Source organism: Ictidomys tridecemlineatus, chromosome 2 (assembly GCF_052094955.1).
Source record: "Ictidomys tridecemlineatus isolate mIctTri1 chromosome 2, mIctTri1.hap1, whole genome shotgun sequence".
Classification (NCBI taxonomy): domain Eukaryota; kingdom Metazoa; phylum Chordata; class Mammalia; order Rodentia; family Sciuridae; genus Ictidomys; species Ictidomys tridecemlineatus.
In genome coordinates, this window is record NC_135478.1 from 178,038,150 (window position 1) to 178,064,953 (window position 26,804).

The 26,804-nt window shown below is 35.0% G+C and overlaps 1 protein-coding gene across 1 annotated transcript; it reads left to right on the forward strand.

The window, feature by feature from the left end:
* Window positions 1-784: 784 nt before the first annotated feature.
* On the forward strand, window positions 785-24,937 carry Dld (dihydrolipoamide dehydrogenase). The gene is made up of 14 exons (XM_005319440.5): window positions 785-944; window positions 2,353-2,431; window positions 6,106-6,185; window positions 6,684-6,752; window positions 9,161-9,230; window positions 10,117-10,217; window positions 10,498-10,641; window positions 11,240-11,341; window positions 20,496-20,686; window positions 21,645-21,815; window positions 22,357-22,546; window positions 22,995-23,132; window positions 24,015-24,104; window positions 24,200-24,937. The coding sequence occupies exons 1-14, from the start codon at window positions 906-908 to the stop codon at window positions 24,263-24,265; spliced, it is 1,530 nt and encodes a 509-aa protein (XP_005319497.1). The 5' UTR covers window positions 785-905; the 3' UTR covers window positions 24,266-24,937.
* The last annotated feature ends 1,867 nt before the right edge of the window (window positions 24,938-26,804 follow it).

Sequence of the window (26,804 nt, forward strand, 5' to 3'; positions counted from 1 at the left end):
AAAGAGAGAAACAGACCTCAGTGCTCAATTTTGTAGACAATGGTTTTGTATGTGATGCTGAGGATCGAACCCGGGTCGCACGCATGCCAGGCAAGCGCGCCACCGCTTGAGCCACATCCCCAACCCTTGAAGGCAATGGTTTTAACACTTTTAAACTTATTACCTATTTTTAATTAAAAAAATCCCCAACTCTCACCCACCATCCTACCCTTTGTTTACAAGGGAGGTGTATCTCCTAAATGAGGAAATAGACGATAGGTGTTTCCTATATATTGCTAGTTAATTACCTAGAGCAGGTGCTTGTGATGCAAAAGTCTGTGGCCCCATCCCTCATATAGCACTTGAGGGAGAATTTATAAAGCAGTAATCAAAACCAAAAGTCTTGTACTTTTGGCTCCAGATATTTTTCCCTTGCAAGATCTTGAAGGTATTGTTTGTTTAACCTCTCTGGGCCTCATCCAAGAAACGGAGGCTAGTAGTACCTCACATGGTTATTACAAAGTGAGATAATGCTTATGGAAAGTGCCGAGGAAAGTCTAGCACTACTGACAGCTTGTAGACTCGTCAAGCTTTCCATTTTGCATTCTGTATTGGGCAAACGATAGTTTTATTTGTTTATTTCATTTTCCAAGTATAAAATTGCAAAGCAGCTCCGAACGTTTTGACAGCTTCCTCTAAAATGATCGCGTAACGCTCCACTGCCACAAAGCACCATGTTTTTTTTTACGGCAGCTTACGACGCCGAACCTGACAAGAACACCTCGACCTCGCAGGCCAATCGCTCTGCGCCCGGGTGATGACGTAGGCTTCACTAGTGCATGCGCAGGGTGGGGAGACCTTGGAATAGCAGTGGGGCGGCTCAGCGGAGGTGAAAGGATTGGCGAAAAGGAAAGCACGGGGGAAAAATGCAGAGTTGGAGTCGTGTGTACTGCTCCTTGGCCAAGGTGAGAGCCGACTGCCTGGGGTCGAGCTGAGCCTGAAGTTCGAAGAGCTCGCTCACAGGTCCAGGACGCGGCCTTTCGGGTGGTGGTGGGAGAGGCCGGCGCCCTGGTGAGAGTTCCCTCTTGACCCGGGCTTGGCTCGCTGGTAACCGCTGGTTTTCCGATAGCGGCAGCCGAGAGGCGGGCCTGGGCTGTGTACAGTCCCCGCTAGTGTGTGGCAACCTGCGGTCTCTCACACTGCATCCCCTGGGCTGAGGGGCGTACGGGTCTCCCATAGGCCTTCGCTTTGGCAGGGGAAGTGTAAACCCCCCTTCTCACTTACGGTCTGGCTCTTCATACCTTTTTCGAAGTCCTAATCCTGACCCCTGAGTGGCCTAATTTTCAGCTGTTGGTAGTAACCTTGGGGTTACCCCAACATATAGCCCTAGATGAGGGCCTCTGTGTTTGTAGTTCTGAACTAGTGTCCATTGCCATCCCGCAAGTCCTCCAACAGGCTTGTATTTTTAATTGCATCGGGTTATCGTTTCATTCATCTACCAAATACAGCCAGATTGTATGTTTCTGGTTCAGAGCTGGGTATTACAAAGAACTTAAAGATAACATAGCAATCAGACTTTCAAATCTGAGGTATCTGTGTTCCTGAAAGTAAGTGAAACATGCCGGAAGTCAAGCTTTTTAAAGAGAGGCAGAGCAGTGAGTAAATTCAGAATTGACACTCTTCTTTGCTTTCTTTACTTCAGGTGCAAGAGTTGCCTTGGAATAGAGAATATTACTACATCAGAGTAGATTTTTGTCACTGCCTCCCATTTGATAGGGGCAGGTGTCTCTCTTTTTAGGAAATGATAGCCTTGGGTTTGTAGAGGTTGACATTAAGATGCAGTTTGTGGAACTACAGTAACTACAGAATAAGTACATTTTTAGTGCATTTTCTTGAATACCTTGTCTAATTTGCAGTTCCTAGTTGATAGCTCAAGAACATGTAAGTAAATAGGGACTGAACGTTCATGGTAGGGTAGAGTAGGAAACCATAGTTACAAGTAAAATAATTGTTGTAATGCAGATTCAAGTCCTTGAATTTGAAATTTCAACATTAATTATGGTATTAATGATCCCCAGCATAAAAAATTAGCCATGCTTTCTGAAAAATTAATAATAATATCACTTTTATTAGGTTAAATATGAAGTGATTTGTTGAATATCTGAAATGAAAAATAAGTATAGTAAGCTGGGATTGTGAAAAGTGCAGATGATGACCAACAAAGAGAAATTGATATTACTTCTGTGTGCTAATAGAAGATACATTGAAAAGCAGTGCTTGATTTATTTGCCCAAAGTTGTTGTACTTTCATAAGTCTTCATTAGTTCTGTGATTTGTATTTTACATAATAGAAAAATTTCTCCTCATTTCTAGAGAGGCCATTTCAATCGAATATGCCATGGCCTACAGGGAGTTTCTGCAGTGCCTCTGAGAACTTATGCTGATCAGTCAAGTAAGTACCTAGTACAACAGTATAGAATTAACTGACAGTTTGTGTTTTAATGTAAAAGCAGGTGAATATTGAATTATAAGTAATCTGTGCTAGAATTCATTTGTTTATGTATTTATTCACTGAAATGTTTATTAAGCACCTAGAGTCTTTTGGGTGGTGAACAAGGCAAAGCCCTGCTCTTATGAAACTTAATAAGCTGGTAATAAAAGAAAAATAATACATAAGTAACACATAAATACCCAGGAGGTAATTGAAACTAAAAACAATAACTGGAGTAAGACTATTTAAGATAAGGTGTTAGGGAACACCTTTTTGAGCAGATGATGTCTGAGCAGGGCCCTCAGTGGAAAGAGGAGTGCGAGGGTTATTTCTGCAGTGAGAAAGGTCTGAAATGGGAATTAGCTTGTGAGGTTTCAGGAATAGCAAGAATGCTTATGCAGCTTGTGCAGAGACCCTCAGAATGTAAAATCAGAGATGTTGGCAAGGATCAGATAATGGAAGCTTTGTAAATCAGGCCAAGTAGTGTGGATTTGACTCCAAGTATGATGGGGAACAACAGAGATTTTGAACTGAGGAGCAGTTTTATATATTTGCAATTTAAAAAATTAATTGATTTTGCCTACTGGGTAATATTGTGTTGGTCATTTTAACAATTTAGAATGGTGAAATGATTTTTGGTGTCCTGGATGAAAATCTTTATGGGTTTATCAAAAGCACCTTTTAAAAACTAGCAAGAGGTACCTAAAAGGAAGCTGTGGATTATGGAATTTTCTTCTTCATACTTTTAAAACGTGAAGTATATAAATAAAAATTGAGATTTTCTTTTTAACTTCCTAATATGGATATTGATTATTTGAAATTATCTGTTTGATCTTTACCGGACTCACCTAATTGGATTATAAGTAAAAAATTGTGTGTCTTATAAAACCTCACTGTAGAAACTTTTAGCTAGGGGTAATTGTGACAGTCGGTCTCCCTGCATTCTGTGAAATAATTTTATCCTGAATCCTTAAGTATTATCAAACTATTATTTCAGATGTTTTATTCTTAGAAGAAAGTTGGGGGGCAGAGGATTCTAGTCCCAAGTAACCAATAGTGAGTAATTTATTTTAGCTTTGAATAGGTCCAGAAACCTTTTTTTAAAAAATATTAACTTTGGGCTGGGGTTGTGGCTCAGTGGTAGAGGGCTGGCCTAGCATGCAGGATGCACTGGGTTTGATCTTCAGCACCCCATATATGTAAAATAAAGATATTGTGTCCACCTAAAACTAAAAAATAAATATTAAAAAAATATTAACTTGATGGTGGGAGGAAAATGTTGGACCCATTATACCCTATGTCTCTTTTGTTAAATGGAAATATTACTTATTATTCTCAACTTATATAAGATAAATTTTAGTTTTTTATTTCCTAAGCATACTTTTCATGGCTAAATCTTTATCTTAGGAGTTATTTAACAAATATTTATTGCTTTTTATATGTGTAGATACTCCTTGAGCAGAAACTTAGGTTTTAATGGAATTATATTAACACTGATAACTTTTTTCTTTTTTTGGTACTGGGGATTGAACCTGAGGGCACTTTACCACTGAGCTACATCCCCAGCACTTTTTATTTTGAGTCAGGATCTTGCTAAGTTGTTCAGGCCCTCTACTCTACTTATCTTTCTGCTATTTACTTTTAGTTTTTTTTTTAAAGTGTTTTATGGATGTACATGATGGTGAAATTTCACTGTGGTATATCCATATAGGTACATAGGAAAGTTAGGTCAGATTCATTCTGCTGTTTTTCCCCCGCCTCATCTCTTCTCCCTCCCCCTCAGTCCCTTTCATCTAGTCCACTGACCTTTTTTTTTTTTTCCTATTTTAATGTAATTCTATTTTTATATAATTTTTTTCTATTTTGATGTAATTTCTTTTTCTCTCTCAGATTTGACTTTATTATAATTCTTTCTCTAATTAGATATAAGAACCAGGACCATGCATCATATATATCACAAGAACTTCATGAAATACATGCTCTTAGTATTTGATTTTGGGTAGATGGAACAGACTGTACATCAATAGACCAGTATAATTCTGTGTATGTAAGCTAACACTTCTGTTGAAGCTTCCTGGGTAAACCGAATGTGATATGAGATTTGAGAAATAGTGACAGAAAAGATGTGAGTGTAAAAATTACTAACCTGGACTTTTTCAAGTAAAAGACAGGGAAATCAGTGAAGAGCAAGAGAGTATGATCTTAGTTGGTCTTTAGCAGGACTAGAACAAGGGTAGCAGTGTAGCAGTATAAGGTGTTATGGAGGATGGGAATAAGACTGGAGACTGCAAGACTAAAGTTGCATCCCCACAGGCCTACCCCTCCGTTCATTCCCCTCTCCACAAACCAAAGTTCCTTCATTCTTCCCTATTCCATCGCCCCACTATGGAGCAGCATCTGCCTGTCAGAAAACACTCAGCTTTGGTTTTTTTGGGATTGGCTTATTTCACTTAGCATGATATTCTCTAGTTCCATCCATTTTTTAGGATCTTGACTTATGTTTTCCCTGTCCTTACAACCCTTGGGTTATAGATATCTTCCTTATTATTATCCATATGTTACATCAAAGTCCAGAGAGATTAAATAATTTATCCAAGGATTTAGGGCTGATAGAGCTCATATTTGAACCCGGGGTTGTTTTACTTCAAATCTGTTGTTATATTTCTTTTTCTTTATGGATTAGGAGATTGTAGGGTTTTGATCAGAAAGTGAAGTATTACAATTCAGGATTTCAGAGGATGAGCAATTTCAGGTGAGATCAAGTATAGAGTGAGTGTGGGAGAGTATGACTGTACACTGGAAATTAAGGCCACTGACAATTAAAATACATCCTCTTCCAGGTCCCAATGTACATTATTTTGTGTTATGATGCTGTAAATTATATATATTTTTTGTGGTCTTTATTTTGTAGATGGAGGAACAAACATGAAGCAGGTTAAATTACTCACCTAAAGTCATATACCTAGTAATTATAAAGCTCAATTGTTCTTCTCTGGAATTTTAGTTTATGGTGGCTGAAATTAAGGAATGGAATAGTATTAAATAATGGGAAATTTATTATTAGTAGAAATAGCTTGGTTTTGCCTTGCCATTCAGTTGCTAGATGATTTATTTGGCTAGTCAGTTGACCTCTCTGAACCTCTTGTTTCTTCTTTGAAATGTCATATTTATTCCATGCTTATCTTCTTCATCTTACAGAAAGTCAAAGTCACTTGGCCATAATCAGACATTAGTAAGTGGCAGAGCAGAAATTTGAAGTATTGTTTCAGATTCCAAAGATAGTCTCTTTCCTTTATATAGACTTATCTTCCTGTGTTCTAAATTCCTGTCAGTTATCATTAAGGAAAACTACAGAATTTAGCAAGGTCACTGGATACCAGTAATATTATAGTTGTATTTCCATGTGTTATAATAAATAATTGAAAATAAAAATGAAATTTAAAATAAAAAATGAAAATTTTAATTTGTGCCATATTTAGTAGTATCAAAGAATGTCAAGTTAATAAGAATATTGTTTAGAAAATTCTGGTTATTGGCACTTTCTTGGAGATTTAAATCTTGGGTTTTTTTTTAATAGCACCTTTTGTTAAGTATTAAGCAACTTACTATTTTATATCAATTTGCTTTTATTATAGTTGATGCTGATATAACAGTGATAGGTTCTGGTCCTGGAGGATATGTTGCTGCCATTAAAGCTGCCCAGTTAGGCTTTAAGGTAAGATTAAACTAGATGTTGATTTGCTTTCAAACAAAAGCAAACAGGACAGGTAGATCATATTCACAAAATACTTTGCAGGTAGAAACATAATAAATAATTTCTTAACTCTATAGATTATTTGTAACCCTGAGACTGATAGAGGGTTTATTTGGTTGTAGTATTCTCAAGGAATTGAAAGTAAGACCCTTCGTTTTTTCTTTCCTCCTGAAACTTTTCACTTGAGCTTCTAATCACATTTTGGAAGATACTGTGATAGAAGTACAAGCATATATATGGTAATGTTAAACAAAAATACCTTTTAGAGTAATTCATTTTGAAGCTAGCTTGTGTTTTTTTATTCAAATGATGAATTTTAAAGTTATCTATGTGTTAGTCCCTGAAAAATAGTTTAAATAGATTGTTTTGCAGAACAGTTAAGACAGATGAGTTTAGAATTTTAGTGAACTGAAACTTTGCAAATTTCATGCAGTTAACTGATATTTTCTTTGGTTGTAGACAGTGTGCATTGAGAAAAATGAAACACTTGGTGGAACTTGCTTGAATGTTGGTTGTATTCCTTCTAAGGTGAGCATGTATATTGAATAGTGCAGAGATGTTTTTTTCATTGGCCACAAAATATAAGGATGTATTGAGACTAGATTATTAGACTAGATTATTGAGATTAGATTATTATTATTATTACTAATAATAATGTAATACAGTTATTATTAGATAATAACTTAATAATTAATATTATTAATAATAACTTAATACTTACTTGGGTCATTTACTTCTTATTAACTTAATACAGTTAATAAGAAGTAAATGACCCAAGTAAGATTAGGAAAGACACATTTTTTTCTTTGTAAAACAGTGCTGTCACCAGCCTGCCACTCATTCCTGAAATAGCTTTTTCTATCAATACCTAACCTTTCCATTTAAAATCTGATGATCCATTTTCTTTTTCTTCATAGTTTTCTTTCGTAATGAAGCAGATAATGAATAGTAAATTCTATTAGGTTCTTATGTATGTAAATATGACTGCCTTTTTCTTTTTTTATTTAATTGTTTTACAGTAGAATGCATTTTGACATATTGTACACAAATGGAGCACAACTTCTCATTCTTCTGGCTGTACATAGTGCAGAGTAGTGTAATCATACATGTAAATAGGGTAATAATTTCTGTCTCATTCTACTATCCTTCCCATCCCAATAGTCCCATCCCTCCCCTCATTCCCTCTACACAAACCAAAGTTCCTTTATTCTTTCCTATACTCCTGCCACACTATGGATCAGCATCTGTTTATCCGGGAAAACATTTGGATTTTGTTTTTTTTGGGATTGACTTATTTCGCTTAGCATGATATTCTCTAGTTCCATCCATTTACCTGCAAATGCCATAATTTCATTCTTCTTTAAGGCTGAGTAATAGTCCGTTTGTGTATATGTATACATTTTCTTTATCTATTATCTGTTGAAGGGCATCTAGATTGGTTCCATAGTTTAGCTGTTGAGAATTGAGCTGCTGTAAACATTGATGTGGCTGTGTCACTGATGTATGCTGATTTTAAATCCTTTGGATATAAACTGAGAAGTAAGATAGCTAAGTCAAATGGTGGATCCATTCCAAGTTTTCTGAGGTATTTCCATACTGGTTTCCATAGTGGTTGCACCAATTTCATTCTTGCCAGCACTTATTGTTGCTTGTATTATTTTTTAAAAATATTTTTAGTTATACATGGACACAGTATCTTTGTTTATTTATTTTTATGTGGTGCTAAGGATCAAACCCAGTGCCTCGCATGTATGAGGCAAGTGCTCTGCCACTGAGCCACAACCCCAGTCCATTGCTTGTATTCTTGATAATGGCCATTGTGACTGAAGTGAGCTGAAATCTTAGCATAGTTTTGATTTGCATTTCTCTAATTGCTAGAGATAATGAACTTTTTAAAATATGTTTGTTGATCAGTTGTATTTCTTTTTCTGTGAAATATCTGTTCAGTTCCTTAACTCATTTATTGATTGGGTTATTTGTTTTTATAATGTAAGTTTTTTGAGTTCTTTATATATCCTGGAGATTAGTGCTCTATCTGAGGTGCATGTGGTAAAGATTTTTTTTCCCATTCTGTAGGCTCTCTCATCATGTTATTGATTGTTTCCTGTACTGAGAAGAAGCTTTTTAGTTTGAATCCATCCCACTTATTGAATCTTGATTTTACTTCTTGTGCTTTAGGAGTCTTGTTCAGGAAGTCAGGTCCTAAGCCAACATGATGAAGATTTGGGCCTACTTTTTCTTCTGTTAGGCACAGGGTCTCTGTTCTAGTGTCTAACTAGGTCTTTGATTAACTTTGAGTTGATTTTTGTGCAGGGTGAGAAATAGAGGTTTAATTACATTTGTTACATATGGATTTCCAGTTTTCCCAGTACCATTTGTTGAATACGCTATTTTTTCTTCAATGTATGTTTTTGGTGCCTTTGTCTAGTATGAGATAACTGTATTTAATATGAGTTGGTCTCTGTGTCTTCTGTTTTATACCATTGGTCTGCATATCTATTTTGGTACCAATACTATGTCATTTTTGTTACTGTTGTTCTGCAATATAATTTAAGGTTTGGTATCGTGATGCCTCCTGCTTCACTTTTCTTTCTGAGGATTGCTTTGGCTATTCTGGGTCTCTTATTTTTCCAAATGAATTTCTTGATTCTTTTTTCTAGTTCTATGAAGAATGAACATGACTGCCTTTTTTTATCTGCCATGTAGAGGCATGTTCTTACACTTGTGCTTTTAAAGAAAGTAGTTTTTTTGGTTTCCGTTCTTGTTGGTTGAATTTTTTATTTCATTATTATTTGTCTTAGATTAATTACATAAGAAGATAATGTGAACTGGTGTAGTCTTATGTATTAGTTCATGTAGAGAATGTCATTTCATAAGTGCTTTTTGATCGTTGAGAGTCTGAGTAATTGATAATTTTGTCTTGTTGCTTTTTTTAGGCTTTGTTGAATAATTCTCACTATTACCATATGGCCCATGGAAAAGATTTTGCATCTCGGGGAATTGAAAGTAAGTATACTTTTTATATTTAGCAACATTTTGGGGCATACTTGATTCTTCTTGCTAAATACTTTCATATGGCTAGTATTTGTGAATAGATGTTTAATGAGGGAAGAGGAAGAAAACAAATCTTAAAAATGTAGAGATTTACTTAAGATTACTTAGATCCAGATTTTTTTGCATGGTATGTTTTTTTCTTTTGCAGACTTTTGCCAGATGTCTACTAATTTTGTTGTAAATACTCATTTTTCATTTCCCTAACATCTTGAGAACCTGGGGAAGCTGGATTCCTGAGTTTGGTGAACACATAAAGGAGGGAAGGTTTCCTCAAGTTGTTGGTAGTAGAAAGGGCCAAGGAGATAGAGAAGGAAGAGGCATAGTAGAATAAAAGGAGGATATTTTGTAACAATTGAATTTGATGGGTCTTCTTTCATACTTTTTGGGGTTGTTTTCACCCTTTCTTTCTAGTTATTGTTATCTCCCTGAAGTTTTCTAGGAAAGACCTAAATATACCTTGAGTTATTAACTTGTCCTTCATTTTTTCCTTTATAGCAGTAGGTTTCTGAGAGAAAGGACCATGTGTAGGCAATCACTGACTATAGAGGTGTTGTATATACGCTAAAACAAATATATTACCCATATTTTATTTTGCACTGCATTTTTACCTCCGATACACATAGTACAATGTTTAATAAGCTCTGTTATTGTGGTATGATATGTTGGCTTTTGTCTTCTGTGATTTTTAAGCCAGCTATTAGATTTAAAAATTTTAATTCTGATTTTTATGCAATTCTATCAGCATTAAACCAATTTTTCAGACCTTGATTAGTAAAATATACCACACATTGCTTCAAGAATTTAGTTATAGACTTAAGGTTTATTTAATAAATTACAGTGTCTGAAGTTCGTTTGAATTTAGAGAAGATGATGGAGCAGAAGAGTACTGCAGTAAAAGCTTTAACAGGTGGAATTGCCCACTTATTCAAGCAAAATAAGGTTGGTGTTCATCTTGTAGATTTCTGTTTAATTTTATATACACATTAAACATTATACATTATGCTAATACAGTTGTGCTATTCGAACTTGCCTACTGGGGGATATTTGCTTAATTTAAAGACAGTAATAACCAGAAATAGATTTCTCTGACATGTACACAATTTTTTAAAGTAAAAAAGCATTTTGTATTTTAAATTAATTACTGAATATTTTTTCCCTGTTACTCATGTTTGTCAGAAAAAATCATTTTAAGCTTTGTGAATTTATAAACATTATAAAGGTTGTTCACGTCAATGGATATGGAAAGATAACTGGCAAGAATCAGGTCACAGCTACGAAAGCCGATGGCAGCACTCAGGTTGTTGATACAAAGAACATTCTTATAGCTACAGGTTCAGAAGTTACTCCTTTTCCTGGAATCACGGTATGCTTTATAAATTTACACCTGTTATACCTTTCTTTAGAAATAAGTTTTATAAATTACGCTCAGTGGCCTAAGCTTGTAATCCCAGCTACTTGGCTGAGGGAAGAGAATTGGAAGTTCAAGGCCATTCTCCTTAGCAAGAGCCTGTCAAAATAAAAATAAGAAGGTCTGAGAATGTAACTCAGCGTAGAGTGCCCCTGAGTTCAATTCCCAGTTTACTTTACTTTATCTAATTTATGAATTCTTTGAATGAGAGATTTCTGGCTGAAATATATTTTTTGACAATCATTAGGATTTATAAAGTTACTTACCTTACTTATTCTGCAGTGAATTTGACCAGATAACATAAAATTTTATATTAAGATATATAGGAGTTCAATCTAAAGTTAAAATTCTTTTTGTTTTGGAATGCTGAATAGCAAGATTTAAGGTTAGCATTATTAATGGAATTTGATGAAATTGGTCATATAGAGGTCATAGATACTTCAAAAAAAGGTCTTAATTTTTTCAGTGATTTTTATGGAATGAGATAGCAGTTTATAAATTATTGTTTTTTTCCAAGAAATTTTGATTGTGTCTTTTGCTTTTCTTATCATAGATTGATGAAGATACAATAGTGTCATCTACAGGTGCTTTATCTTTAAAAAAAGTTCCAGAAAAGATGGTTGTTATTGGTGCAGGAGTAATTGGTGTAGAATTGGTAAGTGGTGTCTTTCTCTTACTACCTCCATGGAGTTGGATTTAAAGCCCCTGTTTTATTCTTGTATAAGCCTATTAGTGTTGAGTTTTGCTTAAACACTTCTAGTAATAATGAGTATACTTTTTCTTCTGAGACATTCTATTTAGAGCATTAATAATTAGAACATTCTCCTATACATTATAGTCTGCTTCTCTGTTTCTTCCACCCTTTCTATTCCTTGAAGATAATCTAATTTTGGGGGGTGGGGGTGGGGGAAGGGTACTGGGATTGAACTCAGGGCAGTAGCCACTGAGCCATATTCCCAGCTTAATTTTTTAATTTTATTTAAGGCACAGGGTCTCAGTGAGTTGCTTAGTACCTCACTTTTTGCCGAGGCTGGCTTTGAACTTGTGATCTTCCTGCCTCAGCCTCTTGAACCGCTGGATTAGAGGCCCATGGCTAATTCTTTTTTAATTTGACAGCCCTAGATGCTAAAAGATGTCTATTATTCTGAGAAAAATTGCATTCCAGTTGAAGACTACGCTGCTTACACATCCTACCTACCCTGGCTCTTTGCTCCCTCCTAATTATTAGACAACGTGGAGTTCTCTAAGCACCATGCTATTTCATACCTTCTGCTTGTTTCATAACTTCACCCTTTCTGTCCATCTGTCAACTTTCCACATATTTTCAGTGACCTTTTCCCTTCATTTTAGGTATCCTCTTCTAGGACCATTGTACTTTTCATCACCAAGAATTGCTCTGTTTCTGAAATCATAAATTCAGATATTTTATTCTGTAACCACAATCTTCTTTATTTTTGCTCAGTTATTCTCAGTGTACTCTATATTCCATATTTTCTATTCCAGAAATCCTGTATGTTTTTGCCATTTGCTTTTTCCTGTCATGAATGCTTTCTTTATCAGTTTACACAGTCCATCACTTTAACCACTCTCTTATATGGTGTCACTTGCTTCAATGGTTCTGTTATATTGCTTGGCAGAAATAGTTTAATTCAACTCTTGTTGAATGCAGTTGTATGACTTTTTAATGCTATTCCCATTGTTATTTCTGGAGAAAGGTAAATCCTGTGGATTCATGCCTATATAAATTCTTTGGTCACAAACCTTAACAGGTTCCTCAGCCTGGGTAACCACCCATAACTCCCCTCGCTGGTACACTGTCCTGATCTTGTAGTGGCTGTTTTCTTTCTCACTTTTTTCATACCTCTGCTAGTACATTGTCTTTTGCCTGCAGATCTCCTTTTCTCCTAAAGAGCACATTAAAGAGAAACCATGAGATGACAGCTCCCTCCCCTTTGGATGACAGCTTCCTCCCCTTGATGCCCCACATTTGAAAATGACCTTACTAGCTGTTTTTGCAGCTATCCTTTTGCTCTCCTTCTTGTTACTATGGAAATGCTGTTTGCTCTGTGATTAATCCCTTCACCTGAGCTTGGTAGCACATCATTTTTTTCCTTCTCAGGAGCTTGGTTTTATGATTTTTATTCTTTCTTTTATTTTTCAGTTTTTAAACTCTTTCCTGCTTCTTCTCCCTTTTCATTTATAGTTGAGCTTGCCTCTACATATATATATATATATATATATATATATATACACATATATATACATACACATATATATACATACACATATATATACACCCCTCCACACATGCTCAGGTGCATCCACGCTTGCAGAGATAGGCTTACGTACATATAAATAAGCCTTCTCTTGATCCCTGACCTTTCAGCTAATTTTCCTCTCACCTTTTCACTACTACAGTTGTTGAAAGAGTTGTCTCTGCTCTTTTTTATCAGCTCCCACACAGTCCTCAGTTCATGGATTCTGATATCAATAGATTGCTTCTGATAAGGACATGACTAGATTTATTGCTCAATCCAGTGGACTACTATTTTGCAGCAGTCAGCATTGTGATTTCTTGCCTTTAAAACTCTCTAGCTTCTCTGTTTCCGTATTCTGCTGATTTTATATCTATCCTTTGAGTTGACTTCATTTGTACCTTTCCTTTCTTGCTGTCCCTTTAATTGTGAGTAATACTCTAGATTCTGTTTCCAGGTTTTCTCCTAGACCCTTTTTGTCTTTCACAGAATATTACTCTCACTCTAGTTATTCAATGACTTACAATATCTGTAGCCTAATCCTCTCTCCTTGCCTCTAGACGTTCATATCTGATTGTACCAACGTCTCCATTTGTATATGTCACAAGCACTCTGTTTAGTAAATGTAATTTCACCTTCCTGTGCCCATTCTCCCTCTTCACCCCAAATAAATCCAAACCTGTTTCTCTTCTAACACTTCTACTTCAATAAATGGTACTGCCACCCATATGGAGGTAAGCAGGAAGATTAGAATTATACATTGATTTCTCCCCTGCCTTCGTGTCCTACATTTTCTTAGGTTTTTCTAGTCTTTTCTCCTCATAGTAGCTAGGGTGATCTTTCTCTAACACCAATTTAATGTCCCTTCCCTGCTTGAAATTTTTCAGTGACTTCCTATTGTTATTAGGACAAATCCAAATTTGATGTGGTTTAAAAATGATCTGGCACTGGCTTATATCTCTAGCTTTATTAGCACCTTTCCCTCAAGCTGTGTTCTAGGTCTATCTGTGTATCAGTTCCTGAATACACCTTGATCTCTCTCTATTGGTAGATCTTCCTTCTGTTTGGGATACTCCTTACCAGTCCTTGCATTCTTGTGAGCCCTGCCTTTATTACCTCAGAGTTCTGGGGTGCTCTTGCTGGGTGTTCCATTGCACCCAGAAGGTCAGTTTTTTATTTATCTCACTTTCTTGATACTGCTTGTTTCCTATCATTTCATTAAATCTTAAATTCCAGGGGGCAGATATCAGGACTGTTTCATTCACTGTATATCTTTAGGACCAAACACCATAGCCAATATATAATAAGTACTCCTTTGTTAGTTTTTGTTATTGCTCAATAAATATTTGTTGATAAATAAATATCTTTCAAAAGTCAGCTTAGTAGTTGCCTTTTTAGTGATGACTTCTTAGAGTTTAAGTCTTTCTGTCTTTGAGTCCTTGGTATAATGTATCTACCGTTTTGTAAGATCTACTAATAATAGTACATTACATTTACTTGTTCACTTTTTAATTCCCTTCAATACCATGAGCTCCTTGAAGGCAGGAACTAAGTTTTATTTATATTTGACTCTACATTGCTTTAAAATTTTTTTAAGAATTTATATTTTAGTTGTATATGGACACATATATTTTTATTTTGGTGCTGAGGATTGAACCCAGTGCCTTACATATGAGAGGCAAGCGCTCTACCACTGAGCTATAGCCCCACCCCAAGCATTGCTATTCTTCATGTTTAGTACTTTGGTTTCATAAAAACCAGATCCATTATTTTGTTGTCATCATTTTGATGTGGTCCACTCTATCAGGTTCACCTGTGATGCTATTTAGAACTCAATATAATAGAAACTACTTCTTTTCATAGATATACTTCTTTTAATGGAATCCCTTAACTAGACAACCAAGTTTAGTTGTTTATCTTTTCTCTTTTTAAAGCAGCCATATCAAACTTGGGGTTAGTTAAAAAACCTCATTTTTTGCATGGGTAATTTTTTTTAGTTGTAGATAATACCTTTATTTTGTTTATATTTTATGTGGTGCTAAGGATCAAACCTAGTGTGTCACACATTCTAGGTGAGCACTATACCACTGAGCCACAACCCCAGTCCCACATATGTAAATTTTTTTTTTTTAAAGAGAGAGAGAGAGAGAAAGAGGGTGGGGGGAGGGAGGGAGGGAGGAGAGAGAGAAAGAATTTTCAAAATATTTATTTATTTATTTTTAGCTTTTGGCAGACACAACATCTTTATTTTATTTTATGTGGTGCTGAGGATTGAACCCAGCACCCTGTGCATGCCAGGCAAGTGCGTTACCGCTTGAGCCACATCCCCAGCCCACATATGTAATTTTTAATTTGTTTTTTTGAGATGGGTCTTGCTATGTTGCCCAGACAGGCCTTGAACTCATAATCCTCCACTTAGCTTCCTGAATAGCTGGGATTCCAGGTATACATCTTCATGCTTGGCTAATCTTTTAAACCTAACTAAAGACTGTTTTGTCCACTTGCACACATTATTCCAATCTATTTTTTAGTTTGATTCTGATATTTATATACTATACTTGCCTGCTTCTTTTTGCCTTTTGTGATTCAGAAATTTGGGGAGACTGTTAACTGAGGAATGCAGTCCCATTATCAGATCTCATCTTCTTTGATGGAGGATACTACCTCTGGTATCATTCAAGTTGTGACCAGGATAAAGTACTGGAGATTGAACCCAGGGGTGCTTTACCACTAAGTTACATCCTCTACCCTTTTTATTTTTTGGGACAGAGTCTTGCCAAGTTGTTGAGGTTGGCCTTGAGTTTGCCATCCTCCTTCCTTAGCCAAGTAGCTGGGATTATGTGCCACTGTACCTGGCAATGCCACAGTGCTTAACAAGTTATAAACATCTTTGAGTCTCTGTTGGTCTATCTATATTGAGACTTTATTTGAACACCTTGCTGATATCAAAATGTACCACATTCACCAGTCAAGAAAATAAGAGCAATTTACGTGACCTGTTTGGAACTCTTGCGGTAGCATCTAATCATTGTCAAAACAGACAGTTTCTTCTAGTATTTTGTAGTGACTGATCTCTATTCCATGTTCCAGAATCTATTCTTTTCCATTTTTTTAAAATTTAGAGGCAATATTTTGGCAATTCCTTTATGCTAAAGTTAACAGAGTTCACTGATAATGTCTAATGTCAAACTAATTGGATTGATCGTGGAATTAACTCATTTGAAAATGGGCTTCACTTTTTGTCTAAAGATATTTTATTCATTCCATTATAAAATTGTTCTCATAGGTTGCTAACAAGAACATTAAAGGAATAATGATTAATTGATTGGTTGGTTGATTTTAGTACTGGAAATTGAATCCAGGGCCTTGCTTATGTTAGGCAAGTGCTCTACCACTGAGCTACATCCTAACCCTTTTTATTTTTATATTGATACAGGGTCTCCCAAAGTTGCCAAGGCTTGCCTCAAAATTATGACCCTGCTGTCTCAGCTTCCCAAGTCACTGGGACTATAGGCATATGCCAGTGCACCTGGCCTAGGTTTCCTTTTGTTGGTCAGTGTAACATCCTCAAAAAGTGATTCCATTTCTTCATTTTAGCACTTTTGCTTTAGGTTTTTTACAAGCCTTATGCTTTAGTAAGCTTTTTTGCCGCTGTGACTAAAAGATCTGACCAGAACAATTTTAGGAAAGAAACATTTGTTTGAGGGCTCATGGTTTCAGAGGTCTTAGTCCTTAGAAGACTGGCTCCATTCCACAGGGCTGGAGGTGAGGCAGAACATCATGGTGGGAGAATGTGGTGGAGGGAAGCTGCTCACATGGTGATCAGAAGGCAGAGAGAGAGTCTCCACTTGCCAGATATGAATATATACCCCCAAACTAGGTCCCCAATTCCCACTTCTTCCAGCCACACCCTACCACTTCAATTAGTACTCAGTTAATCCCTATCAGGATTAATTTACTGATTGGGTTAAGACTCTTACAACCCAATTATTTCTCCTCTGAACCTTCTTGCATTGTCTCACTTGTGATCTTTAGGGGGATTACCTCTCGACAAACCATAACATCTTAGGTCATTTTCAGACATTCTGACACAATGTTTTAGATTTTTTTTATTGTATTGAATTAGTTTTCACATCTTTTTAAAAACTTAGGGAATTTACTGTATAGTCATATCTCTTTCCTTTTTCATAAAGATTTTTATATGACTGTATTTTTATTTTTTACTGTTTGCCTGCCTGCTTCGGTTTTGGTGGTGGAAATCATAGGATTTAGAGGGCTGGAGATGTAAATCAGTGATGGAGCACTCCCCTAAAATGGGTTCAATTCCTAGGATGTCAAGTGAAAAAAATTCCCAGTTCTCTAAATTTTGTTAGGCATTGTGGCATATGCTTGTAATCCCAGCAACTCAGGAGGCTGAGGCAGGAGGATCCCAAGTTCAGGGCCAGCCTCAGCAGTTTAGTGAGGCCTTAAGCAATTAGTGAGACTCTGTCTGAAAATAAAAAGGGGCATGGATGTAGCTCAGTGGTCAAGTGCCCTTGGGTTCAATCCCCAGAACTCCCTACCCTGCCCCACATTCCCTACCCCACAAGAAAAAGAGAACATAGGTTTTGGAATAGTACATATTTAAATTTGAATTTCAGCTCTGCTTTTTATTGACTTTGTGTTCTTGTTAAATTAATAAGCCTCTCTGAACTAGTTCTTCATAATGGTGATACAAATCCTATGTAGCTTTTAGGATTATTGTCAGGTTTTAATAAAATGGCACATTTAAACAATGCCTGGCATGTAATAAGCTCTATAAATAAATGGTGGATATTATTGAAATTTTGGAATCAGTTTAGGATAGATGAACTTATCTGTGTTCATCATTCCCTACTTGAGTGATACTACTCCAAGATAATGCTTCTTACTCTTTCCACACTCCTACTATTTCTTATTATTTTAATTTAGTTTCAGAAGAGTGCTGTTGCATTTAAACAACTTTATTGAGAACTAATTCACATATTGTATAATTCTCCCATTTAAAGGGTTTGATTTGATGGTTTTAGTTCATAGTTCACAGTTGTATAGTTATCACATTGCATAATGCTAGAACATTTTCCTCACCTGAGGAAAAAAAAATCAGGTGCCCATTGGCAGTCATTTATCCATTTCTCCCTTCCTGGAAACTCATCTACATTCTATGTCTATGGATTTCCTATTCTGGACATTCTTATCAGTGGAATCATACAATATGTAGCATTTTGTGTATGGATTCTTTCACTTAACATAATGTTCTGAAAATTCATTCAAGTTGTAGCATGCTGTCTATACTAATATCTTTTTATAACTGAATAATATTCCATTCTATGGATATTATACATTTTATTACCTATATTCATCAATTGATAGACATTTAGGTTGTTTCTCTTGAGGGACTATCATGAATAACAGTGCTATAAATATTCATGGATAAGTTTTTATGTAGTTGTGTTTTCATTTCTAATGGTTATGTACCTAAGAGTGTGATTGTTCAGTCACATAATAATTCTGTGTATTAATTTTTTTAACACCTTCCAAAATGGTGACTGCATCATTTTTACAGTACCACCAGTGATTCATGTTTCAATTTCTCTTTTTCCTCACTAATACTTAGTACTGTCCATATATTTTTTTTGGACCACTGAACCACATCTCCAGCCCTGTTTATTTTTTTATTTTTAGACAGATTCTCACTAAGTTGCTTAGGGCCTTGCTAAATTTCTGAGGGTAGCTGTTCATACGGGATCCTCCTTCCTCAGCCTCCCAAGCTACTGGGATTACAGGCATGCGCCTCTGCGCCCTGCTCTTATTATGGTTTTAATTTACATTTTTCTAGTGATTTGTAGTCTTGAGAGTTTTTGTTTGTGCATAATTGCTATCTGTTTTCATCTTTGATGAAAGTATCTGTTCCAGTATTTTGTGTTTTTTATTGGTGTATTTTTTTTTCCCATTGAGTTTGGAGAGTTCCTTATGTATTCTACATCTAAATCCTTTATCACATAGATTTTTTGCAATATTTTGCAGATCTTTGCAAAAGTCTGGCTTTTGCTTTTGTGTTCTTAATATTTCTAAGTTTTTAATTTTGATGAAGTCCCATTTATCTTTTGCTTGTTTGTTTTATGGATTGTGCTTTTGATATTGTCTCTAAGATATCTAGATATTAGATCTAAGATTGTCTTCTGTGTTTTCTTCCAGAAGTTTTATAATCTTGGGTTTTAGGTTCAGGATGCATTTTGAGTTAATCTTTGTATAGTCTCACTGTTGGATTTTTAGTGACTCTGTATTGCCTCTTTTTAACCCAGCTCTCACCTCAAAATTTTATGAAATTTGTAAAATGAATGTACGAACCTAATTGAAAGAGTAAATTTTTAGCTAATTTTAAATTAAATTACTAGGTGATTTTGTTCCTCCATTTTTTTTTTATTGGTGCATCATAGTTGTACATAATGATGGGATTTGTTGTCACATTAGTACATGCACACAATATAGCAATATAATTTGGCCAATATTATTCTTCATACTAGGTGATTTTTTTAATATAATTTTGTGCAAAGGGTATGTTCTTTGTTTATCATACTTTATTATTTAATGCTATAAAATGACATTCATCTTGCTTGTCATGTGTATATTATGCAGTTGTTCAGAAGTTATGCTAATTGTTAAAATATGGTTAAAATAAAAAAACAGTGTTCAGCCAGGTGCACATTGGTGCACATCTATAATCTCAGCAACTTGGGAGGCTGAGACAGGATAATTGCAAGTTCAAAGTGAATCTCAGAATTTAGCAAGGCCCTAAGCAACTTAGTGAGACCCTGTCTGAACACTTAAAAAGCGGATTAGGGATGTGGCTTAGTGGTTAAGCATTCCTGGGTTCAATCTTTAGTATCAAACAAACAAGCAAACAAAAACACTGTTTAGCTGAAATTATACTTTGAATAAAATTAACATTTTAACATATTTTGTTGATAAAATTTAACATATTTTGTTGATGAAATATGAAGCCAGTTTAATATTTTGATTTTTTTAAATTGAAAGTTCATTATTTATTTATTTATTAGTTGTAGGTGGACACAATACCTTTATTTTACTTTTATGTGGTACTGAGGATTGAACCCAGTGCCTCATGCATGCCAAGTGTGAGCGCTCTACCTCTGAGCCACAACCCCAGCAATATTTTGATTCTTATTTTCTACTTTTTCTTTAGAGTACTTTACTGTCCCTTAGCATGAATTTTACTTGTTAGTCTCCCCTTCCATAATATAAGGGCCCCAAGGGCAGGAATTTCGTGGGTTTTGGTCATTAATATATGCCTAGCATATAAAAGCATATGTAGTACATAGTTAGTGCTTAATAAATTTTGAGTGAATAAGTGAATATATGAAGTTATACCCATTTACTTCAGAGTTCATTTTAAACCTCTTTCTAATAAAAGTATTAGCAAGAGAAGAAACTGTCTTAAGTAAATTAATTAAGATGATTCAATAAACATTTGCTATGGAAATCTTTATCTTTTTTTAAAATTGTTATTTGTAGGGTTCAGTTTGGCAACGACTAGGTGCAGATGTGACAGCAGTTGAATTTTTGGGTCATGTTGGTGGAGTCGGAATTGATATGGAGGTATCTAAAAACTTTCAACGCATCCTTCAAAAGCAAGGATTTAAATTTAAATTGAATACAAAGGTTACTGGTGCTACCAAAAAGTCAGATGGAAAAATTGATGTTTCGTAAGTATAGTACATTTATTTTTGACATATCATCCTTGTCACCTTAAGAAACACTCAATCAGCTTAACAAATGTATTGGGTTTCTATAACATAAGACGATTTTATTGCTTATTGTGTGACTCAGTATCTATCTATCAACTTAGTGCACTGAAATTCATGATTTAGTTGGTGTTAGACAAAATTAACCAATGTTCTTATTGTAATATTCCTTTTCATAATTTGTGTTCACAAAACTTAAAGTTCCCATTGTTGAGTAAAATTAATATAGTATTTTTAGGCAGAAATCAATAATATTAGATTGTTTACTGTGTCTGTATTCTACTTATTAAATACTTAATTTATGCAGCTGATGAATGGCAGAATAGTTCTTAACTGATTCTAAGATTTATGTTTTTTGCTTTTTTGTTTTGTTTTGTGTTGCTGGGAATGGAACCCTAGGCCTTAAAAACCGTAGGCAATCAATCACATTATCACTGAGCCTGATCCACACCATCCACCCTTGAGACTTGTGGTTTTTCTTTTTGGATGTTACTAGGGATTGAACCCAAGGGTACTTTACCACTGAGTGACATTCTAGTTCTTTTTATTTTTTCTTTTGAGACAGAATTTTGCTAAATTGCTGAGGGTCTTACTCAGTTGCTGGGGCTGGCTTTGAATTTGGCTACTTTTCCTCACTTCCCAAGTAGCTGGGATTACAGGCGTGTGCCACTGTGCCTCCTACTGAGGACTCTATTTTTAACTAGTATATTACATTGCCTGTTTTTATTAGAGTTTAATGATAAAACTCTAGAGGATGTATACATTTTTCCCATTGTCTGACTCAGTTTGCTTATAATGAAGTAAACTTAACATTATTAGAAATTTCATCAAGCTTTGAGAAGTCTTTGATTTTAAATTTCTTACTATCACCTATCTTTATAGATGTGTGTTTAACAGTTATACGCTGTTCATTGTTTAGTATTGAAGCTGCTTCTGGTGGTAAAGCTGAAGTTATCACTTGTGATGTACTCTTGGTTTGCATTGGTCGACGACCCTTTACTCAGAATTTGGGACTAGAAGATCTTGGAATTGAATTAGATCCTAGAGGTAGAATTCCAGTCAATACCAGATTCCAAACAAAAATACCAAAGTAAGTTGGGTAATTATTTACATTTTCAGTTTATGTGTATGTGTATGTATTTTTTTCTTTTATTTGCATACAGGGTTTGTGTTGTCGAGGTGGGTCTTGAATTCCTGAGCTGGCTCGAGTGATCCTCTTAACTGAGCTCTCAGATGCTGGGCATTTACAGTTATTTTAAAGTTTATTTCACACATTGTTTTAAAAATAAGACACTTGTTATATTTTTTAAAAAATGTGTCAACTTGGGGGAAGAATAGTGTACTTAGAAGATGTAAAATAAAAAAGAACTTAGTAAATTTTTTCCATTGCTTATAGTTGAAGAACTGTATTTGATATGTGTTTTGGTGACTTATTAACGAGAAGTGCAATTATTTATTTCTTCATTCATTCACTTATTTTATTATTATGCTGGGGATAGAACCCAGGGTCTCACACACATGAGGCACTGAGCTATACCCCCAGCCCTAGAAACATTTTTGTTAACATGGTGTAACTGATGAAGAGTATCCTTGATTTCAGAAGTTCACTGTTTCTTTTGATCTCTTGGTAGTATCTATGCTATTGGTGATGTGGTTGCTGGTCCAATGCTGGCTCACAAAGCAGAGGATGAAGGCATTATCTGTGTTGAAGGAATAGCTGGTGGTGCTGTGCACATTGACTACAATTGCGTTCCATCAGTGATTTACACACACCCCGAAGTTGCTTGGGTTGGCAAGTCTGAAGAGCAGTTGAAGGAAGAGGTAATTCTGAACATGGGCAGTTTTATTTCAGTGTTTGAATTGATCTAATGACACTGGTGACTGATAAACTATTAATGCAATACTAGATGCTTTTTTAGTAATTGTGGAGAACATTAGATTTTATGTATTTTTTCCTTTGTTGGCATCAAAAAGAGCTCATTCACTCTTTAGGTTTATCAGTTGTAGTAGAGGGAAGAATAAGCTGCCTGTACTAAAAAACTAATAATTTCAGAGCTTTTATATTTGACTTGAAATAGACAGACATACATTTATATTTGCTTGCATTTATACCCCAAATAGATTTCATTAACATGCTTTTTGGTCTTTCTGTATGCTCTGTGGACAACTGCCTTCTTGGGATTTGTTTTCTGTACAAATAGTAGATGATTTCAGTAATGGAGATGAATTTTTTCAGTGCTTATGTAAGTTCTCATTTTTTGTCTCACAGGGTATTGAGTATAAAGTTGGAAAATTTCCCTTTGCTGCTAATAGCAGAGCTAAGACAAATGCTGACACAGATGGCATGGTGAAGATTCTTGGGCAGAAATCAACAGACCGAGTACTGGGAGCACATATTCTAGGACCAGTGAGTATTGTAAAAATAGAAATTCCATTGAGAATCTTGGAAAGCATTGCTATTTTACAGGTTAATTTTAAACTACCTGGTATTTACATTCTGATGTTATTATCAACAATAAGTTTGAATAAGGCTTCATTTCTACCATTTCTTCATTTCTACCAGGGTACCAACAGTACTCTCACAGTCTTGATATAGTAGTATATCATCTATACTACAGCTAAATCATCCCTTTAAAACATACACTATGCCATATCCCTGCTTAAAACCCTCCAGTGGTGCTTTTAAACTTCAAACTGTTAAAGATGAGCCCTCACTGAATCTAGCCTTACTCTGCTCACCTTTCTGACCTCATCTCTCTGTTCTCCCTGTCTATGCTCATTAATTTCTTACCACATCAGTCTTATTTTTATAATAGGCCTTTGTGCTTGTAGGATCTTCTGCCTAGAATGCTCTGCCTCCAGATTTGGTATGGGTGATTCTTGTTATTCCTTCCTAAGGGAAGCCTTCACTCAGTCTACAGTGTATTCTTCCCCTAGGTATCTGTTGTAACAATATATGATATTTGAGTGCTTTCTATGTTGCTTTTCCTAAGTATATACATTAACCTTATTTCATTTTTATAATAGGCTTGTGAGATAGGTGCTATTATTGAAGTGAAGAAATTAAATGAAGCACATAGAGCCGATGAGTGGTTGAGGTAGCGAGTGAAGTGATTTGAATACATCTGGCTTCAGAGCCCAAACTCTTCTGTGTCACCTTTTCCTGAATTTTCCTCAGTTGCCATAATGGCAAACAAGACTTAAAATTCTGTTCTCTTAATAATTGCTATCCTATTAGCACACAGTTGTTTTCCCTTAAAGCAAAATTACTTTTTGGCTTATTTTAAAGGGTGCTGGAGAAATGGTAAATGAAGCTGCTCTGGCTTTGGAATATGGAGCCTCCTGTGAAGATATAGCTAGAGTCTGCCATGCACATCCGGTAATTATTAACAACACACAGAATTATGGGCTACCTAAACTTTCTTTTGACCTACAAATATTTGATTTTTAATTTTACATTTTTTTCCCTTGCAGACCTTATCAGAAGCTTTTAGAGAAGCAAACCTGGCTGCATCATTTGGCAAATCAATCAATTTTTAAATTAGAAGATATATTTTCTGAAATCTCCTGGAAGCTTTTGTAGAGGTCACAGGATATGCTCACAGTTCCAACAATTTCTAAGACTGAATTATGAAACTTTTGGAAGGAATTTAATAGGCTTGGAAAGAATGGAATAGTCTATATTTTGAAATATTTTGTTTCAATGCATTACTATGCAGGACAAAAAGCTCTTAATAATAGAATCCTGCAACGTTTTCATCAACCCATATTTTCATGCTACTTATGAAAGGCTCAACCTCCTTGAATTAATGTTAAGTGGCTTTTATCTGATTCAGTAAAGTTGGATTTATTTTTTACAAGGATGGAGCCTGGAGTATGGTTTGTCAGCAACTGTGTTTGAAAGAAGGTGATCAAGTTATTTTAAATTTGGTTTTCATATTGGAAACAAATCAGTTATTAGAACAATATTAAAATATATATGAACTGAACTCGTGTAAATAAAGTTACCATCTCTTCCATTTCAAACTCTTAAAATTCTTGCAGTTTAGGGATAGAATTTATGTATTTCAGGGGTTTTTAAAGGTTCCATTGAAGCTTACAAATCTGTTACAGTTACTCAAAGTCTTATCTACAGAACTCAAATATTAAAATGGAGACTCAAATGTATTATAGTAAGGAATGAAGATACCAAAATAAATGTCTTAATATTCACTTACTGGTTATTCTAAGTGCATGTTGAGATGGTCCTGATTCATTTATGACTACATCTGGTGTATATTTTATTATTACTTTTATAGTTCTGAATATCTTTTTCATATTGTACAATATTAAGTACATCATTTAAAAAGTCATTTCTCTTTCATCTGCTTTACAGATACCTAGTAAATGTTTAGCATATACTTTTGGAGAAATACAACATAAAGGATCTTAACTTGCTGTCTTTTTCTATGTCATTTTCCTTGGCTGAGAAAACGATCATTTCTTTAAAGAGTTATAAAGTTGCATTTACTGATAAGATAAATAACCATTTTAAATACTTAAGGCCAAGTATTAAATGCTAAATAGGCTTTTCCATGTTATAACTAAATTTGAAAATCATTTCAGATTCCTGAAGTTTCCATATTTGGTATAGATTGCAGAGACTTCTAAAAAGGAATAAAAATTTTAAATAAAAATTTAAAATATTAGCAATAGGCAAACTAGATATTCACTGGATTGCAATCTAAAGGTTATAGTTTTTAGGAAAGTTTGGAGATTGATTACAGTCCGTTGATTGTAGCTAAAATGAAAAGCTTATTAGTCTTTAATTACATTATATGGTTCACATTTTCCTTTATTGTGTTTAGTGATCTTAGGGATTATATTATAGTCATGACTGGTATACTATAAAGACCGGCTTCTCTTACATAACTCTGAAAAATATTGAAAAAAAATTAATTGGGCAGTTGACTTAAACTCCATACTTTTGTTGGGTAGGGGAACTGCTAAAATTTCTATTGTTTTAGCTTTATTTGAGCTGCCTGAATATATATAGTTTAAAAACTAGCTAGGAATTGGGCCAAGGGGGTCTTTACTTTCCTTCACTTTCCCCTTCATATTCCAGCTGTTGGGGTTGCCCCAAATTGTCTTCTGATTCTCTAACAAAGAAACTTGCTTTTTGCCTTCCTCAAGTGACAGCTTTTTAAAATGGGACATTCAGTCAATTTTTGTTTCCTGCTTTAGTGTCAACTCACCTAGCTTCCCATCTGTTTTGGTTGCTCTCCAGTGCCTTTACAGTTTTTGTTAAATATATCTTGTTCACAGTTTGCAGTTGTTAGCAGTAGAAGAGTTGGTGTGATAGTTTACTTTGCTATTATTGCAAATGACCTTCATCTTAAAAAAAAAATCTCAATATTTTGGTGCTAGTTTATTTAAATTTCAGGGAAAATTTGTAGTTAAGGAATTGAATGAAATATAATAAACCCATCTTAAAGGTTCCATTCAGTATGAGGTGGGGAATAAAGTCCTAGGAATAAATGTTTAAATGTTCACTTACTGTTAGCGACTTAGTTTTCAGTATTATGAGGGCCTGTGAAGAGTGAGCTTAAGTTTAAAATTATTATAATGTGAAAGCTTTTTTAATTTTAACTGAAAAGGCATGGGGAACAGAGATGGTTTTTGCTATTTAAGAAAAAATAATAGTTGCTCTAATGGTAAGATACTACCACTTTGTTATTAGAATTCAAAAAAAGTGACAAATAATTGCCTTAGACTGGAGGGACATTGCCTTGTTGTCTAAATTCCAGCTGTTCACATAACTTACCTAGGCCTGATTTCAAATGCAGCTGTGTTGGATATATGAATGCTTAAATGCATAGTCTTGGTGTAAGAAAATAGTAGCTGGGCTGTAATCTAGTTAATTCAGCTACATAATTGACACTGCCTTGGCAATTATACTGTAGTGACTTGACTTTATGATTAATAGTAGCATTGCTCCGAAGGCAAAAAGCAGTAAACTGTAAACTGTGGCCTGATTCTAAGTGGTAAAACTTATAAACCACAATTACAGAAATTGCTTTTGTACACATTCCTAGAGCAG

What these genes read in the sequence shown, in the direction of transcription:
- Dld (XM_005319440.5), top strand. Translation starts at nt 906, where the DNA reads ATGCAGAGTTGGAGTCGTGTGTACTGCTCCTTGGCCAAG. An exon ending in TTGGTTGTATTCCTTCTAAG is followed by an intron (nt 6,753 to 9,160) that starts GTGAGCATGTAT and finishes TGCTTTTTTTAG; the next exon opens with GCTTTGTTGAATAATTCTCA. An exon ending in GATGGAAAAATTGATGTTTC is followed by an intron (nt 20,687 to 21,644) that starts GTAAGTATAGTA and finishes TTCATTGTTTAG; the next exon opens with TATTGAAGCTGCTTCTGGTG.